The sequence below is a fragment of the Rhipicephalus sanguineus genome, chromosome 4 (genome assembly GCF_013339695.2).
Source record: "Rhipicephalus sanguineus isolate Rsan-2018 chromosome 4, BIME_Rsan_1.4, whole genome shotgun sequence".
Classification (NCBI taxonomy): domain Eukaryota; kingdom Metazoa; phylum Arthropoda; class Arachnida; order Ixodida; family Ixodidae; genus Rhipicephalus; species Rhipicephalus sanguineus.
Window position 1 is genome coordinate 65,117,710 of NC_051179.1, and position 16,119 is coordinate 65,133,828.

General features: G+C 46.8%; 2 protein-coding genes and 2 non-coding genes across 7 annotated transcripts in view; 1 reads left to right on the forward strand and 3 right to left on the reverse strand.

Moving 5' to 3' along the window:
- LOC119390145 (peptidyl-prolyl cis-trans isomerase FKBP8) overlaps positions 1 to 5,301 on the reverse strand; it is a 35,908-nt gene extending 30,607 nt beyond the window's left edge. The window contains exons 1-3 of one of the 2 annotated variants that reach the window (XM_037657707.2): positions 5,077 to 5,301; positions 4,552 to 4,925; positions 1,190 to 1,337 (exon numbers count right to left, since the gene is read on the reverse strand). In XM_037657707.2, the coding sequence (XP_037513635.1) occupies positions 1,190 to 1,337; positions 4,552 to 4,905 (502 nt within the window). In that variant the 5' untranslated portion in view covers positions 4,906 to 4,925; positions 5,077 to 5,301. Of the gene's footprint in view, positions 1 to 1,189; positions 1,338 to 4,551; positions 4,929 to 5,076 lie in introns of both variants that reach the window. The other variant, XM_037657706.2, reaches the window with a different exon arrangement.
- Positions 5,302 to 7,061: 1,760 nt separating this feature from the next.
- On the reverse strand, positions 7,062 to 10,445 carry LOC119390144 (zinc finger protein ZFP2). Of its 3 annotated transcripts, none has more exons than XM_037657705.2 (2): positions 10,325 to 10,445; positions 7,062 to 9,152 (listed from the first exon to the last, which is right to left on the reverse strand). In XM_037657705.2, the coding sequence occupies exon 2, from the start codon at positions 9,144 to 9,146 to the stop codon at positions 7,191 to 7,193; it is 1,956 nt and encodes a 651-aa protein (XP_037513633.1). In that variant the 5' UTR covers positions 9,147 to 9,152; positions 10,325 to 10,445; the 3' UTR covers positions 7,062 to 7,190. The 3 variants fall into 3 exon arrangements, with proteins under 3 accessions (XP_037513633.1, XP_049270631.1, XP_037513632.2); XM_049414674.1 differs by lacking the exon at positions 10,325 to 10,445 and adding an exon at positions 9,890 to 9,986; XM_037657704.2 differs by lacking the exon at positions 10,325 to 10,445 and adding an exon at positions 9,330 to 9,374.
- A 601-nt stretch (positions 10,446 to 11,046) lies between these two features.
- On the forward strand, positions 11,047 to 11,119 carry Trnak-cuu (transfer RNA lysine (anticodon CUU)). The gene has a single exon. It is a non-coding gene; the product is annotated as a tRNA-Lys (tRNA).
- Positions 11,120 to 13,534: 2,415 nt separating this feature from the next.
- Positions 13,535 to 13,625, reverse strand: Trnay-gua (transfer RNA tyrosine (anticodon GUA)). The gene is given in 2 exon segments: positions 13,535 to 13,570; positions 13,589 to 13,625. It is a non-coding gene; the product is annotated as a tRNA-Tyr (tRNA).
- Between the last annotated feature and the right edge of the window lie 2,494 nt (positions 13,626 to 16,119).

Sequence of the window (16,119 nt, forward strand, 5' to 3'; positions counted from 1 at the left end):
TTCAACTCTTGCATAAGCTTCTCGCAAGCCAGCAAAACCGCACTGTCCGGAGAACTGGCTTCTTTTAGCCTCAATATTTGTGACCGAACACTCTGGCATCTTACGGTCACAAGACTTGGTTATTGCAGACCTTAGGGTGTCAAAGGCGATACCGTTTTTTGTGATTTTAGAATTGGGCAGAAGCGAAAAAGCAGGGGCTTTGAACTACGAGGGTGGTATTCCCAACATACTTGTTTATCACACAATGTCAAGCTTAATTCTAAGAACTGCAGCACTCCTTGTGATGGCATTTCACATGTGAATTTTAAACCAAGAGCTTTCTCCCTAAAGATTTTCAGAATATTGATTGCATTGTTCGTGAAGTTGCTTTTATTTACGAAAATGACGTAGTCGTTGATGTACCTATAAACTCTTCTCGCGAGCCCGTTCAGGTTATCTTCAATTGCTCTGTTGACCATGCCCAGGAAGATATTGCTAAGAACCGGTGCCACTTTTGACCCGATGCACACCCCCAACTTCGCGTGGGGTGTCTACGTACAGAAATCGGGGGTGTGCAGTTTTGTTGCCTCGTAAGAGCATGTACAGTGAGAGTACCATTATGATGTTTCTTCATTAAAAATTTCCAGTTGAAAGTTAGCGCTCGTGTCGTGTTTACCCTTTTCTTAGTCCCTGTTCTTTTGCACTGTTTTGCCTCTACCAGCTATGAATCATTACCAACTTGCCCAGTTTGCAATTCTACTCTGAACAGTACATATCGTCAAATCAATCTTGGCTAAGCCACACGACTAGTAATGGTGTGGCTTTCTTGTTAGCAGCCTTCAAACAGCAACTCACCTGACGATGTGTCTACATAGTGTTTGTTGATACTACAATATAGGTTCAAGAAAGCTGAGGAGCCGTGCATTCTAGGTTATGAATCCCAACTGGTGAATGGTAATGACTGTGCTTTTCTCTCGGTTTCTGTATATAAAAAGCTATTTTTGCAAGCTTTTCATCAATGCATTCACTCATATTTCAAATACAAAATTTTTCACAGGGGCTCCTTTTTCATGAGTAGACTATATTAAAGTAGATTTCTTGTGTGGTCTAACGCTTTGTTTTAGTCGCTTTGAAGTTCATTCTAGTACATCATGGATACATCATTGAGCTGCAAGTCAGTGTTGGGTAAAAACACGCTCACATCACTCACCACAGACAGTTTCCATGTCGCCCAAAATGATGCGCCAGTCTTTGTGTTCCTCGAAGACAGTGCCATCTTCTAGGGTGCCTTTCACGTTCAGCACAACCCAGTTGGACCGCTGCGGCCTGGAGTCTTTGCCCAGGCCTGCCCTGATCACCTGCAGTTGAAAGAAGCTTCTTTTAAAACTGCAATTTCAACAACTGTCAGCCAAATGAGTTCTTTGAAATCATTTCACTTCGCCACTGAGCCAAATGTATACTCTAATTTCCACAGGCAAAGAAAGATTTGAATGTTTGCAGCTTGAGATGCATACACGAATAGAAATGATTTTTCTGGATTACTCTTACATGTTCTAATGCATTTTTTAAAAATTTAGCAAAGAAAAAGGAGCCTGCACAGCAAACTGTCACAAAATACTGTTATTCCCTCAATCAGCCGCGTCTCGCCACAGCCGCTTTACCAATTGGTCGTATTTTGAACACTTGATGCCTGTGCAGTTTTAATACAACTGCTTTCAGGGAACTGATGCTTCAGTTCTGTGTCTAAATAAACTATTTGCTTTGTTGAACAAGTTACACCGACATTGGTAACCAGTTCTTTTTTTAATGATTGCCGCTAATATCACAACCGAATTACGTTATCGCGTGTGGCACTGGCATGGGTCGAATCACACTTCGTTGCACAGATTGCTGTTTGAATTCAATGGCAATAACCTGTCCAGTGAGAACAAAATCTTGGAAGCATCTTGGAAATTGGTTAAAGTCTGTAGTTGATTGACTGCTTATGTGCACATTAGTTCAAGGACCCCTGACATAAAAACTGAGACCTCGAGGTGTTTGTGTTGTTTGATAGTCCTGTGTACGTGGGCACTTCTAACCAATTATTAGCAGCAAACGTTGCCTTTAAGATATTTTAATTTTGTGTTAAAGTAAACGTGAGTGCTCATCTCAGTTTGCAGCACCTTGCGACATTGCCACTCGTATGGCGTAGGTCGGGACCCCGTGTGACGTTTCACACATAAAGCTGGTATTGTCGACATCGCAGAAAATTCGCGGGGCACACACGATACCACGACTGGCACTCGACGAGGGCTACCGTTCCTCGCCCCTCTCACTGTGTTTTTTTTTAACTGTAGAGGTTTAACGTCCCAAAACCATGATATGGTTATGAGGAACGCCGTAGTGGAGGGCTCCGGAAATTTCAACCACCTGGGGTTTTTTAAAGTGCACCGAAATCTAAGCACATGGGCCTCAAGCATTTCCACCTCCATCGAAAATGCGGCCGCCGCGGCCAGGATTCGATCCTGCGTCTCACTGTGTTGTTGGGCCACTCCCAAGGTGGTTTTGGCTGCTTACGACAGGAATGCTTTTCTTTTTCCCGAGGGGACACATTCTTAACAGGCTTAACTCACACTGAAGCTCCCACATCGTTTCATTTTTTACCACGCGTGGTGCCCCCGATTTGAAAACTTCTCTCTCAACGTCACGAAAGCTTGAGTGCGCGTGATCTTAGGCACTACCCTGTGGTAAGGCGCTGGTTTATGATTTTAAGTGGATGTTTCACCGAGACGCTAAAAGTGGTCACAATTAATGACGCTAATCAATTATGCGATATGTCAGAACATCTACGATTCAATTTTGGGATTACCATACAAAAAGCTACAAATAACAGCAAAAAAGTCACAAACAAAAATTTCACTGTCGGGGGGGGGTCCTTTAATCGTGATGAGGACTTAAACCAATACACACCTCTTTGTTGTTGTTAAGCACCATCAAGTCGTCTACAACAGCTGAAGATGCCATGAGCATATGAATGCCAGTGAGATAAAATTTTGTACAACAGACATGCCACTAGTAAAACATATACTCAGGTGACTTGGAGGTATGTAATTGCAACCTATGCTGTGTCATCAGTATAGGTGCTGGCTTTACTATCTCGCATTAACGAGTTGTGCAACACTTAACCTGCGAAATGTACCTACGAAATGAATTGGCTCAGAAAGCTCAGAGTTGACTCGCTGCTTTTGTGACGCAGTTCACTTCAACAGTTACTCCTTTTGTGACGTACTTCAGTTCAACAGTTACTCCCGTAAAAATGATTATGATCTACACTCTAAGAAAAAATAGAGTATTTGGGGAGTATTTCTGCCACGCAACTATAATCGTCATCCATCTCGCGTACTTTCCTCGCGTTATTGCCGCAGTCGCGGCACTTCCCGGTCACGAACGGCGTGCGCGTTGTCAGTGTGACATAGCATTCTCGATCGGAAAGTGACGAGAGCCGGGTTTTCAAGAAAGGAAACACGAGCAAGCCAGATGACGATTATTGTTGCGTGGAAAAAATGCTCCCCAAATACTCAATTTTTTCTTAGAGTGTATAAAAGCCAGAAAAAAATGAGCGTAAAGAAACCAAAAAAGGTGACAAGGGCTGTGCATGTCATTAACAGTTCCAAACTTTATGGACTAAACGATGCAAGGCAAACAACTTATGCAGCTCATGAGCTGTTTTTCGACACTGTTACAAAAGCAAGTAATGTAGGACACAAAAAAAGACAAGTTGCCTGATTTTCAGACTCTCTCTCAATAACTTCCTTGCTTCGTAACTCCGACAACAGCAACATATGGTTGAGTTATCGGTATTTCGCCAGTGTCTCATACTGTTTTTGAAAAAAGAGAACAAATCTATGCATCAGAAAAATCTATGTGCAGGGTGCAAAAACATGGCTATCCAGGTACAGCATCCAAACAGCACAAAGCTACAAGCTGTGTTCAAGTTCATTGGCTTAAACACAGTGATTTACGACAAAAACATTACAAGAGTATCTTTGGGTTGTTGGTACATAGTGGACAAGCAATAATGCAAAACTACAACACAGATAAAAGAAGCGAGACAACACAAGTGCTTGTGCTATCTCGCTTCTGTCCATGTCCTCATTTCGTGCTATCGCTCTGTCGCAAAACACTATTACATTTTGTAATACTTGCGATTAAGTGGCAGCCATGTAAACTAAATAAGTGTAGTTTTGATCTTGTGCACATGACCAAGCATTACACTTTTCTTAAACACAGCATCTCATTGCTCCAGAACAAACTGGGTACCTAAATGTGTTTCCCTTGAAACACTGCTATGTCTATTGGCAAATGTTGTGGGTATTTCACACAAACAGAACAAAAGGCTAGCTTGTCACATGCGGCCTCGACTGCATAATCGCGAAACTGTTTTTTTGCAGGATTAACAAGAATTCCGAGAAACAGCCGATTCCAAAAGTTATCGTTCTGCAGCAGGCTTTTTGAAGCAAATCACCTTACGGCAGAGTGCTGTCTCGCGATGACCTCACGCGTAAGCTCTCGTGTTAGTGTATGCAAACTAACCTTCTTCTTGAGTTCGCCGCTTCCGAGGACGTCTAGCCAGCCGTCCTCGTCGACTTCCTTCTCGGGTTCCTCGTCTTCGATGACGATTTTCTTTTCCTTCTTCTTGGTCGCCTTGTCGGGCTCTTCGTCGGCGGCGTCAAAGCTCTCCAGCGGCGGCATGTCCGAGCTCGACGAGTCGTCGTCGTCGTCATCCCCTGAGCCGTCGATTTTCACCGGTCGCGAAGGCGGCAACTGCGAAGTCTCTTCACTACCGTCGCCTTTGCCGACCTCAGTAGCTGCGGACTCGTCCGGGCCGTCTCCCTTTGGACCCACTCGTGGTGGGACGTCTTCATCAACCTCCGTGATCACAGGCATAGCTTGCTTACGTTTACTGTCTTCTGAAAGAGAAAAAGCGTCAAGGAAGACCGCTCATACGGAGTTTCGCGACAAACTCCCCACGCGGCACGGGATCGGGGTTCTAGAACTTTTCGAAACTTTGGATTTCTGAAAGCGCCGCTAGAAACAACCCATAAGCGATGCACTTACAGTCCTATGGCAACAAAAGGTAAACAGGACCTTCGGACGTCCTGTGGTTACGGGTGCGACACAAAAACGAGGGATGTGACGGGGCCCAAGCGGACCGTCCGAAACTCGCACCGTTTTCTTCGTCGCCTGCAGCAGCTGCGGACACCGGCCTGTTTCGCCGCACGGAGCGCACGCAGCCAAAGCAAGGGCCAATGACCGTACGCTTGCTGCTGCTGATGATGATGGTGTTCCTGTACTGGGATGATTGGCACCTATCTCAGCTTTGATCCTTTTTACTGTACCGTTAGTCCCTTGTAGGTGTCCTCTGCAGTGTAGTCAATGGCTTGTTTGAGGAAATGTAATGCGTAGGGTCCAAGTTAAAGCGAGTGCTAAGAGGGCGGCGGTAAAACCAGGAAATTTGAAGGCCAACGTGCGCCTCAGGGGCGTAGCCAAGGGGGGGGCTGGGGGGGGGGGTTCAACCCCCCCCCGAAAATTTTCAGTTTTGCTTGCGTATGTATACATGCACACATACAAACGCACACACGAACATACATAAAGTATGGTTGAACCCCCCCCCCCGAAAAAAATTTCTGGCTACGCCCCTGGTGCGCCTAGACCATTCTTGACGCAAGTGCGAGAAACAATGCTGAGCGAGGCCTTCCTTCTGCAATGGGAGCAAAATCGGCTGGTGATAATTCTGTGGGTTTATGCGGCAACCCCAAATTACAGCGAAGCTGTATGTGGTTAGGGCACTCCGTTTGCTAGCGAGCAGAAACGTACGTGCCACAGAAATTGGCCAAGTCCCACTACTCGCCACTGATCTACTAAAACTGAAGGGAACACACGGGCATCAAACACCAAGGCATGTGCCACACAAAGGACAAAACGACGCATGCTGCTCAAATTAAAAACTTTAAAGGCTCCATTTCAAAGGGGTTTTCTGGACAGACATTTCGGATTTAGTTGCAGGTTGTGTGCTCGACTATGGTTTGAAGTTCTGTGTCACCCCCGTGTCGTGTGCTTAGCTAGTTATCCACCTTCACAGAGTGAAATGGCTCCTTAATTTTTATTTGTGAAACTGCAATCCTGGATTTGTGGAGTTTTGGTAGACTGAGTGCATCACTGGCCATATCAGCAAACCAATGAGGGCATTTCTTCGCCTATTCTCTACCTGGAGGTGCTTCTGTGGGGACGTGCGAAGGCAAGAAAAACAAAGATAACGAGTGCATCAATCCGCAATTCAAGGTTGTGGGATAAGTAATGAAGAATGACGTGCACAGCTGAGCATTCCACTATGGCCTATTTAATATACGTTCGCACACAGCTATCCACTTATGCCGAGAAACATACCCGAACACCGGCTGAATTATTTCTGGATAAGCAGCATACAGATGAAATAAGCCCTAATTCCGTAAGTAAACTTTAATTTTGATTGAAATGATTTGTTTTGTGTACTTCCCTCAATACACGGCTGCATCAGCCACTATAGTGCATGCCATTATTGCACTGTTTCCCAGTCACTCAATACGCTAACCCAAGAATGTTGCGTGCATTTAGATAACGCACGAGCGCTTAAACAGCATATGAGAAGGGCAAATGTAAATGAATTGGGTGTGCTTAGGTTGTGGGAGTATATCTCAAGAAAAAAAGGGAACGATACGCATAATTGCAGAGGCTATATTATAAAAGTTTTTTTAAAGGCAATGGCTCGGCAGGTAACCTGCAAGCAGCGGCTGCACTAATGCTTCACTGAAATTTGCATCTCAATTTATTTTTATAACTTGTACAGCATGCAGTCAGCTACACACACTCAATCCAAAGTGATATGAAAAGTGTGCATCAACAAAGTGCTGTGTAAAGGTGCCTAGGAGCGTGTGCAGATCGACTGTCATGTACTGGAAAAGGACTAAACAAGCACGACTTGATGTATGAAATATGATACAACACTGTGCTTCACTAAAGCTCGGGTGCAAGCTGTAATGCACAAATATTAAGCTATGCAATAGTAGCAGTTGTAGCCTTTTATTATTGAATTTTTAAATATTTACTACCTAACACTTCCCAGAATGAAGTCCACAAGAAACCTTTGGTTTTTTCGTAAAATCTGTGCTTTCAAGGAGGCTCTATGTTGCCAGTTACGCTGACTCAACAGTTTTATTCTCTTGTGCTTCTGTCTCATTCTGAAGTTGCTGTGTTTCAGTCTCAGCATCACTTTTGGCTTCCTCTTCGTCGTCCTCTTCCAAACTTTCCACTTCACCTTCATACTCCACAACGAAGTCCTCACCAGGTTCCTGCTTGACAACAATGTGGATTTCCTTCGTGGCACTTGCGCAATTTGCATTGGTAGTAAAGTCCGGGTGAGAGTTTCGATAGTGCGACTGCAGAGTTTTCTCTGAAATGTAGTTTTTCAGGCAGACTTGGCACTCAAACTTTACTTTCGTGTGGACTTGCATGTGGCGTTTGAGGTTGACCTGTTTTGTGAAGCGGCGTGGACACAAGTTGCACGGGTACGGCCGTTCCCCTGTGTGTGTCCGCATGTGAATCTCGAGCTGATTCGTCGATGTGCACCGCAGGTTGCAGGTGGGACATTCGTTCTTCTTCGTAGCATGTCCCTCCATGTGTTTCACCAGATGCTGCTCCTTGGCGAACGACCGCTCGCACACGTTGCAAAAGAAGGAGTACGCGTCCGAGTGGAGCTTTTGGTGTGCCTCCAATGCCGAGCGAGACTGAAACCTACGACTGCATTGCTCGCAGCCGAAAACCTCCTGGTGGCACTTTTTCGTGTGCGCCTTGAGTCGCGTGATGTTCGGGAAGGCCTCCTCACACAGCGTGCACGGATGAGCGCGGTCCGACTGGTGCGTCTGCAGGTGCGTCCGCAGATTGACAGACTTCCGAAAACGTTTGAGGCAGACTTCGCACTGGTAGGGCCGTTCACCCGTGTGGGTCGTGCGGTGGGAGTTGAGGTTGGACATCTTGGTGAAGCGTTCAAGGCACACGTCGCACTGATATGGCCTTTCGCCCGTGTGGATCATCTTGTGCGACCGGAGGTCGCTGTTGGTGTAGAAGCGCTTGTGGCAGAGGTCGCACGCGTGGTCCCGCTGGCCCAGGTGTATCTTCATGTGCGCCTTGAGGTTGGAGGCCACCGTGAAGCTCTTGTTGCACGTCGGGCACTTGTGATCCCGCTGGCCCGTGTGGGACAGCAAGTGCGTCTTGACGTGGCTCGAGGTGGCAAACTGCTTTCCGCAGATCTGGCACTCGTGCCGCTTCTCGCCCGTATGCGTGAGCATGTGGGCACGCATGTTGCTGTTGACGGCAAATTCGCGAAAGCATATCTCGCACTGGTAAGGCTTCTCGCCAGTGTGCACCGCCATGTGCGTCTTGAGGTGAGTAGAGGTGATGAATCCTTTGTTGCACACTTGACAGACGTACTTGCGTTCGCCAGTGTGGATGCGCCGGTGAGCCTTCAGGTTGCTAGACACGGTGAACTGGCGACCGCAGATGTCGCACTGGTGTGGCTTGCGTCCAGCGTGAATCATCATGTGGGTCTTCAGGTTGCTGCGCGACGTGTACCACTTGTTGCAGATGGTGCAGCAGTGGTCCTTCTTGGCGTGGCTCGACACAAGGTGTGTGACGTACTCGCTCGAGTCGCAGAACTCCTGCTTGCACAGCTCGCAGGGATAGACTTTCATCTCGTTCTTTTGGTGCGACTGCTCGTGTGCTGCCAAGAGAAACTTCGAGCTGAAGCTGCACCCGCATATGGTGCAGGTGTGCCCGTGACTGGTAGCCGGGAGCGCTTCGACCACCATGGGCTCGGGATCGTCGACATCTTCGGAGAGAGCGACGTCGTCCGGAACTATAATGTCTCCGGAGACGACCACACTCCCAGGAAGTGCAACCTCTTCAGACACGACCACAACTTCAGACTTGCTGCCATCGACCTGAGGCTGTATGGCGGCTGCCACCATAAATGGACACATATTTCCTCCATCTGCACTGTGGTGCTGCTCTATCTCTTCCAGAGAGGAAAACTGCTCGTCACAGGCGCCGCACTGGTAGACAACAGTGTCATAATCTAGCTGCTCTTCTTCCATGGCGACCTGAAGAAGGATATGGGTACACATGGTATAAATCTTTGTAAGGAACATTGCACAAATGCTCAAAAGCCCTACGAATTTAACTTCTAAAAGAAATGCTGCACGTAGCCTTATTATCGTGAAACATTTATGTGGTTGCAGTGAGATGGCGAAAACTGCAACCACATTTACAGAACTCACTTGCAATATTGCACTGCAATGCCCATCCATCAAGTCCGCTGCCCGAAGTGCCGTAACCGTAATCATGTTGCGTCGCACAGCACGCGCACATAAGTGCAGACGAGAGAAAAACGCAAGCAGGGGTGTGTGCTGGAACTGAAACTGATCAATATCTGCACAAGAGGCACAATTTTATGCACCAAGCGTCATTACGTGTCTGGGATCAAAACATCGCCGACATCCGACTTTCGTTCGACAGTTTCGTTTCGCTGCGCGCTTAATCGGCGGAAAGTCAAATTCATATCGCTTGTCGAAACGACACATGGCGCTGAAAGCACTCGGCAACAATGAGTTCGCCTAAAACGACAAAGTTGAACGCGAAGCTTCGCAAACGAGTACGTATACGTTGCAGTTGAACTAAAAGGGTGCTCGGGCGGCCGTGAGGTTTCTGCAGACCGCCACAAGCCTGCCTCGATGTCAATTCGACCGCCCGGCACGAATCGCCACTGCTGCTACCGATCTCGTGGTGTCGATGAATTTTTCAGCGACTTGGCCACGCCGTTGCAGCACGGAACGATTACTCGCTGCTGTAAGCACGACGTGACAGCTCGTATAGCTCTCCTTAAGAGACGAGAAATTGACGCAGGCATGCAGAGAATACTTAACACTTTTTTCGTGACCAGCGCTGCCGCCTTGCATGGCTTTACGCGCCGGCAAAGACGACGATTTCACCTACAGTGAACTAAATGTTTAAGTGTCGCTTCATGAAAACGCACGGAACGGCTTCCAAAGCCAAGTAAGCGCGTCAATAATTTTCCAGCATGGGCATACTGAGCGAAAACGGTATAATTTGTGTACGCCCGCACGACTGCCCGCGTAAGGGCAATGCCGATTTGATTTCAGCAAGCGCATTGCCATCGCCCCATTTCGGAACATGGCACGCGCAGTTCGCAGTTAGCGGTGTAACGTTCCTGCTGAGGACCTTTGGACAGTGAGAAAAAATGGTATTTTCTTACCTCGGCGTAATCGAGATGACTAGCTAAACGTATTTTGGCATGCCGAACGTGTCAGCAACGTCGACAACAGGGGATAAGCCTAATTCTCGGCGCTGGTACCATAGCGCTGGCTAGGTCTTTTTTTCTTTTTCCTTGCCCCTCACGTGATGGCTGCGAGAGGCGTAACCGTCTACGCCATCTGTTGAAAGGATTTCATACCACTTCACGAATTGTTCGAACACTGTCGTGGTTTGGACGATGATCGAAACGAATGCTCACATCGAAACGAAGTTATGTTTTTAATAAAACGGTATCAGGGGTTGCGTTTGTCCCTGTCAAAACGAGTGGTAAGTCGCTATGCTGGTATGCTGCTTCCGAAGAAACGTTGTGCAAGCCAGGCAAGACGTGGTGACGCACAACCATTCTGCACCACTGATCTCCAGGTCAGTGTTCTGCACAGGAGCTGGCCATATTACTGAAAGCTGAACTAGCCACGCTAGATGGACAGCGAGAACTACCGCGTACACGCGATACTGGTGCCCTTCTGCGGTGTATTCGCGTTTTCTCAATGTACTCTACCGCAGTATGCTATCATAAAGATAACACGAACGCTAGGCCAATCGCTTCATCATTTGACTTCGACGTTTAGTTCATAAACATATAAAAACTGATGCCAACAGCAAACGATAGCAAGTTAGACCATCTAACGCTACTTAAGGAGTATTAATGGCCCAGTGACCATCGCCCGGCTAGCTCAGTCGGTAGAGCATGAGACTCTTAATCTCAGGGTCGTGGGTTCGAGCCCCACGTTGGGCGTCTTTCTTTTTTCCCCAAGTTTTTTTTTTTAATTCTTTTATGTGCACTTATTGGAATCGCCTTGTTTTTTTTTAGCTGCTTAATTGTTTGCGTGCGCCCATCAACCACCGCGAGGTTAGTGCAGACTGATGACGCCAACAGAAAAAAAAAGGGGGGGGGGATAGGGGACTTCAGTAATGACTATTGTTTTCAGACGAAGGTCTGGCATTTCATACTTCACTGTATAGAAAAAAATTGTGTTTGATGTAATGTAAGGACCTAGCAACAACAAAATTACTGAGCACACACTGGCAGTTCAAGATCGTATTCCGGTCAGCAGTCATGGCCATTTTACAAGTGATATTGACTTGTAGAAGTTAGGTAGGGTAGCCCAGCGAACACAAACACATTCGCAGATATCTGTGTCTGAATGCCCGCGACGGATTCTTTCGTGTAAGAGAGAGAAAGAAAGAAAAAAGGAACGATTAAAAAAAGAAGCTGAAATCCCTTCAAATGTATGTTTGGAGACATTGCTCTTGAATGGAATGGGGTTCGAATCACGTACTCCCCAAAACTTTCTTGCTTGCCTTTTTAAAGACCATGCAAATAGCACCTACATAATTTACGATAACTTTTATATCAGCTGGACACGAGATCCGGGCATCGCTTTCTTGAGTAGCGGTTACAGTGCGTTCTGCACTACCTTTGCGTAGAGCTTCACGCGTACGGTTCACATAAAGACGAATTGGGAGGAAACAGTTGTATGATAGGCGCCAACATTGCAGCATATATTTAAAAAATTCTTGTGATATTTGAAAGTATGCATGGAAAATTAGATCCTGAAGTGGTTCACTTTTACAATGAGATGAAGTAGCGATTACAAACGAGCATATAATCGTAATCGTTACAGATAAGATTAACATTCTTTTTTTTTTCAATTGAAAGAGAAGATTGAGCTTATGCTTGAAGCGTGTAATCCATTAATTAATAGCCACGCGGTGAATCCAGAACTGAGGACAGTGGAGAATGGGGAGAGAGGGTACGTGTTTTTGTATGAATACATTAAAAATAAAAGAGACACGCATGCATAGGCGTGCGCACAGGCTCCCCCCCCCCCCCCCCAAATCACCTAAGAGGGGGGCGCGCAAAATCTGCCCCCTTCTAGTCATCTAAGACGTTAGTAGGGTGGGGAGGCGCTGCGATGAAACTTTGCCCCCCCCCCCCTGATGGGGAACCCTGTGCACGCCTATGGAGACACGCACTCCAGTCTGTATAGGGTATCCCAGGTACGTGGGCCAAGGCGTTGTTGATCTTTTTTGTAGAGCTAGCTACACTTGCCTAGCCGGAGCCGATTTCGCGTGGATCCTCATGAGCCGTGCTGCGCATGCACGAGGATCAGTAATGTCACACAGCTGGCTCACCGGAGCCGGCATCTCACGCGCTCTCTGCCACCGCCGCGCGCGACTCGCCGCTGCTGGTCTGCGCATTCGAGAGGAGTGACGTCGTAGCCATGGCACACACACTGGCGCCGGCGCGCACGCATCTATTCGCCTTCGTTGTGCAGTCGCCGTCTGACACTGCGCTGGAGCCGCTTGATAGCGCCTCTGACTGACGTTTGCAGGTGGGTAACGCCATGGAGAAAGAGAACGCAAATGCTGCTCAACGGCGCAGAAGAGCCGAGAAGCTTATCTCATCGGATCCCGAGGTAGTTAAGAAGTTGAAATACCTCCAGCCACAAATTCTTGGAGCCGACGTTTCGAGACCGGCTTGGTCTCTTCTTCAGGGGTGACTGTGCTGGTCAGGGAGGCTTCGTCGCAGCTTGTTTTTGGCTCCGCCTTTCTCTTTCCCCCACGTTCCGGAGGCCGTGCACCAGGGGCGTAGCCAGAAATTTTTTTCGGGGGGGGTTCAACCATACTTCATGTATGTTCGTGCGTGCGTTTGTATGTGTGCGTGTATATATACGCAAGCAAAACTCAAAAATTTCGGGGAGGGTTTGAACCCCCCCAACCCCCCCCTTGGCTACGCCCCTGCCGTGCACGTAGATCGGAGGCATTGTTCCGAGGGACCGGTTCACATTCGCAGGTGTGTTATGTGCCACGACTCGAGTCGTGGGTTTCCTCCGAGAATTTGTGGCTGGAGGTATTTCAACTTCTTAATTCTTCCACCCAGCCAGACAGACTTCTGTCGAAATGTTTACATTTAACCCGAGGTAGTTGCCTGGCAATTAGCGGTTCAGCATACGAAGACTGAACAGAAGAAAGCTAATAATCCTAGACAATCAGAAGCTAAGAATAATCAGCTGAACCTTTGCTAACGCTACGTATATCCTGGCATAACCGAGCTAAGCCACTGCAAATTTTTTGTTGTGTTTCACGCAGCCCCTCTCTTGACAAAAAAAGAAAGCTTTCGACACACACACACAAAAAAAAAATTCGCTCCGTCGAGCCGGATTCGAACCAGCGACCTATGGATATCCATAGTATGAAACCTCTACAGTCCACCGCTCTACCACCTGAGCTATCGACGGCTTTTTTCTTTATTGCCTTGCATACCAAGACTATTTACGTACTCACAAAAAAAAAAAAAAAAGGTAGAGCTATACAATTACAAAGTGAAATTATGAACCGTCAGCACTGAGCTGACTACAATCAAAACTTTGGCATGCGCAACAATAGTTCCACTCGTAAAATCTACGGTACATCCTCCTGCCCTTTCAGCACTTCAAGAAAACGGCACACTGATTCGCAGAAATATTCCCGTACAGATCTCACTTGTACATCAGCATTGTCAAAGGCAGTTCGAGTTTGCCATATACTATGCAGGCCCAGGAGCATGACTAGGTCGAAAGGTACTCCATCATCATTTTTAACAGAAAGAAAACGGATGCCGTGTGGACTTAACGGTAACACTTTTTTCAAAGTTCTCTGTAATATGTCCCAGAAGAACACCCCGCTCCAGCAGTCTATAAACACGTGTTCAATTGTTTCCGGTTTATTGCATAAGAAACAATGTGTGCCCCAAGGTACAAATAATCCTCTATCTACCAACCATGTTTTAACTGGTAAAGTACCAGTGTGTAATTTAAAGAAAAAGGTTTTAACCCCTGGTGCTACAAGCATCCTTTTAACACGTTTCAGAACATCCTGTCCTGGGCCTTCACAGTATAGTTGACGGTACAGTGGCACTGGCAATAAAATACAGACGAGGTCTTTATACAATTTCTTACGTGAGACTTCAGTACGATATTCTAACGAAAATCGCACTGACAGGAAGCGAAAAGAAGAAACAACTTCCTTTAGATACCCCTGAATTGGCCCTTGCACATTTTCTGACGATATTATAAATTCCGGCAGCACTCTAGACAGCCGTAGTTGTATTACAGTTCTCAAAAAAGGCTCATTTACATCACGAAGGAAAAGAAAACGATTGACTAGTTGTCTTATGTACAAATGAACCAATCCAAGTCCACCATCTCGTACTTTTCTGAAGAGGTTTGTACGGCTCGATTTTTCCCAGACAGAACTCCAAATGAAGACTGCAAATACTCTGTGTATATTTTGTCGACGGCGACGGAGCATGCAGCGTCTTTCTGCTACCGCTACACCGCCGTAGGCGGCCACGCACTGAATTAAACGCCTTTGCTACACCAGATGTTTGAATAAACAATGATCTTGGTGCTGCTTGCGTCGCACTTTCTCAATGACTGCCCCTGTCTCATTATTGTATTATTTTCATGCTCCTATACTTACGTTGTTTTCTCTCTCAATTCACTATCGCTTACGTCTTTTGAAAACCGGTCCCCGGTCGAAACGTCGAATAAATGGATTTCTTTTTTTCGTACGTGACGTCCGCCTGCACTTCATATTACTTATTCATCACCGGATCCAAGGAACGTGTGTGTGTGTGTGTGTGTGTGTGTGTGTGTGTGTGTGTGTGTGTGTGTGTGTGTGTGTGTGTGTGTGTGTGTGTGTGTGGCGGTTTCACTGTGAGAAAATAGTTGTTTCAGCTTCTTTTATTCCAACAGAAAACAAAGATCTAGACTAACATAATGTTGGATGCCTAACAAAGAAACGAGCCCCTCGAACAATTGCCCTTCCTTCATTCTTACGCACTAGAAGTAATTCTGTCGTCTTTCATGTAGCTTAGCCCACTACCTGCATCAGGAATAGTACATTATTGGTGGGAAATACCATGTGGGTTAATGCTAAAAGTTCGTGGAATATAACTAGGGACAGTGCAAAGTGATTTAGCCAGTTAAAAAGCATGCTTTAGATTATAAATGAAACTCGCGTTTCTATACATCGTTATTCCTATGATGGAAATAGAGCACGCAAGAGCTGTTGTCTCGTAACGCGTTGTATGTGAATGCTCCAGCAGTAAAAGCGTGGTCGCATCGCCGGTGTGAGACGCGGCAATGCCAGCGACGCTCGAACAGAGGCCGTAACTGCAATAAACTGTGTTTGATAATATTTGTATGTGCGAGAAATTGCTGCAACAACGTTATGATAATCCGCCGGTTTTGTCGCACGCTTCCATCGTTAGACGTTCGCTAGACCCAAAGCACCCAGACGATAGCACAACTGCGCCCTTCTGTCGTCATCCGTGCACAGTATGACAACGATATACTTTAAGGGCGACGGGCAGGTCATGAAAACTTACACGGGTCATCGCATGCGTCGTTCGTACCGTATGTCGTCTTCATTTGCGTCGTAGAAACTTCGGTTTCAACTTGTTACAAGATCGCACCGTCTCGCCCACGAACGAATTATTTTTGCGGCTGCTAGACAGCGGTTAGGTAAGGCGCCGCTGCACAAAATAAAGTGAGGATCAATAAGGCTTACGTTCTCTGGGTTATGTGTCGCATATTGCTTTCGTTTGCCTGCACTTAGTTGGGGCGCAAAAGCGCTCGCGCAGAGATTGAGATCCGGTAACGAACTTCCCGGAGCCATCCACCACGGTGCGTCTCACAGCCAGAATGTTCCTTCGAGACGTTAAATCAGTGGATTGCTCGATCCACGCGT

What these genes read in the sequence shown, in the direction of transcription:
- LOC119390144 (XM_049414674.1), bottom strand. Translation starts at nt 9,958, where the DNA reads ATGCCTGCGTCAATTTCTCGTCTCTTAAGGAGAGCTATACGAGCTGTC. An exon ending in CGTCGTGCTTACAGCAGCGA is followed by an intron (nt 9,153 to 9,889) that starts GTAATCGTTCCG and finishes ATCCTTCTTCAG; the next exon opens with GTCGCCATGGAAGAAGAGCA.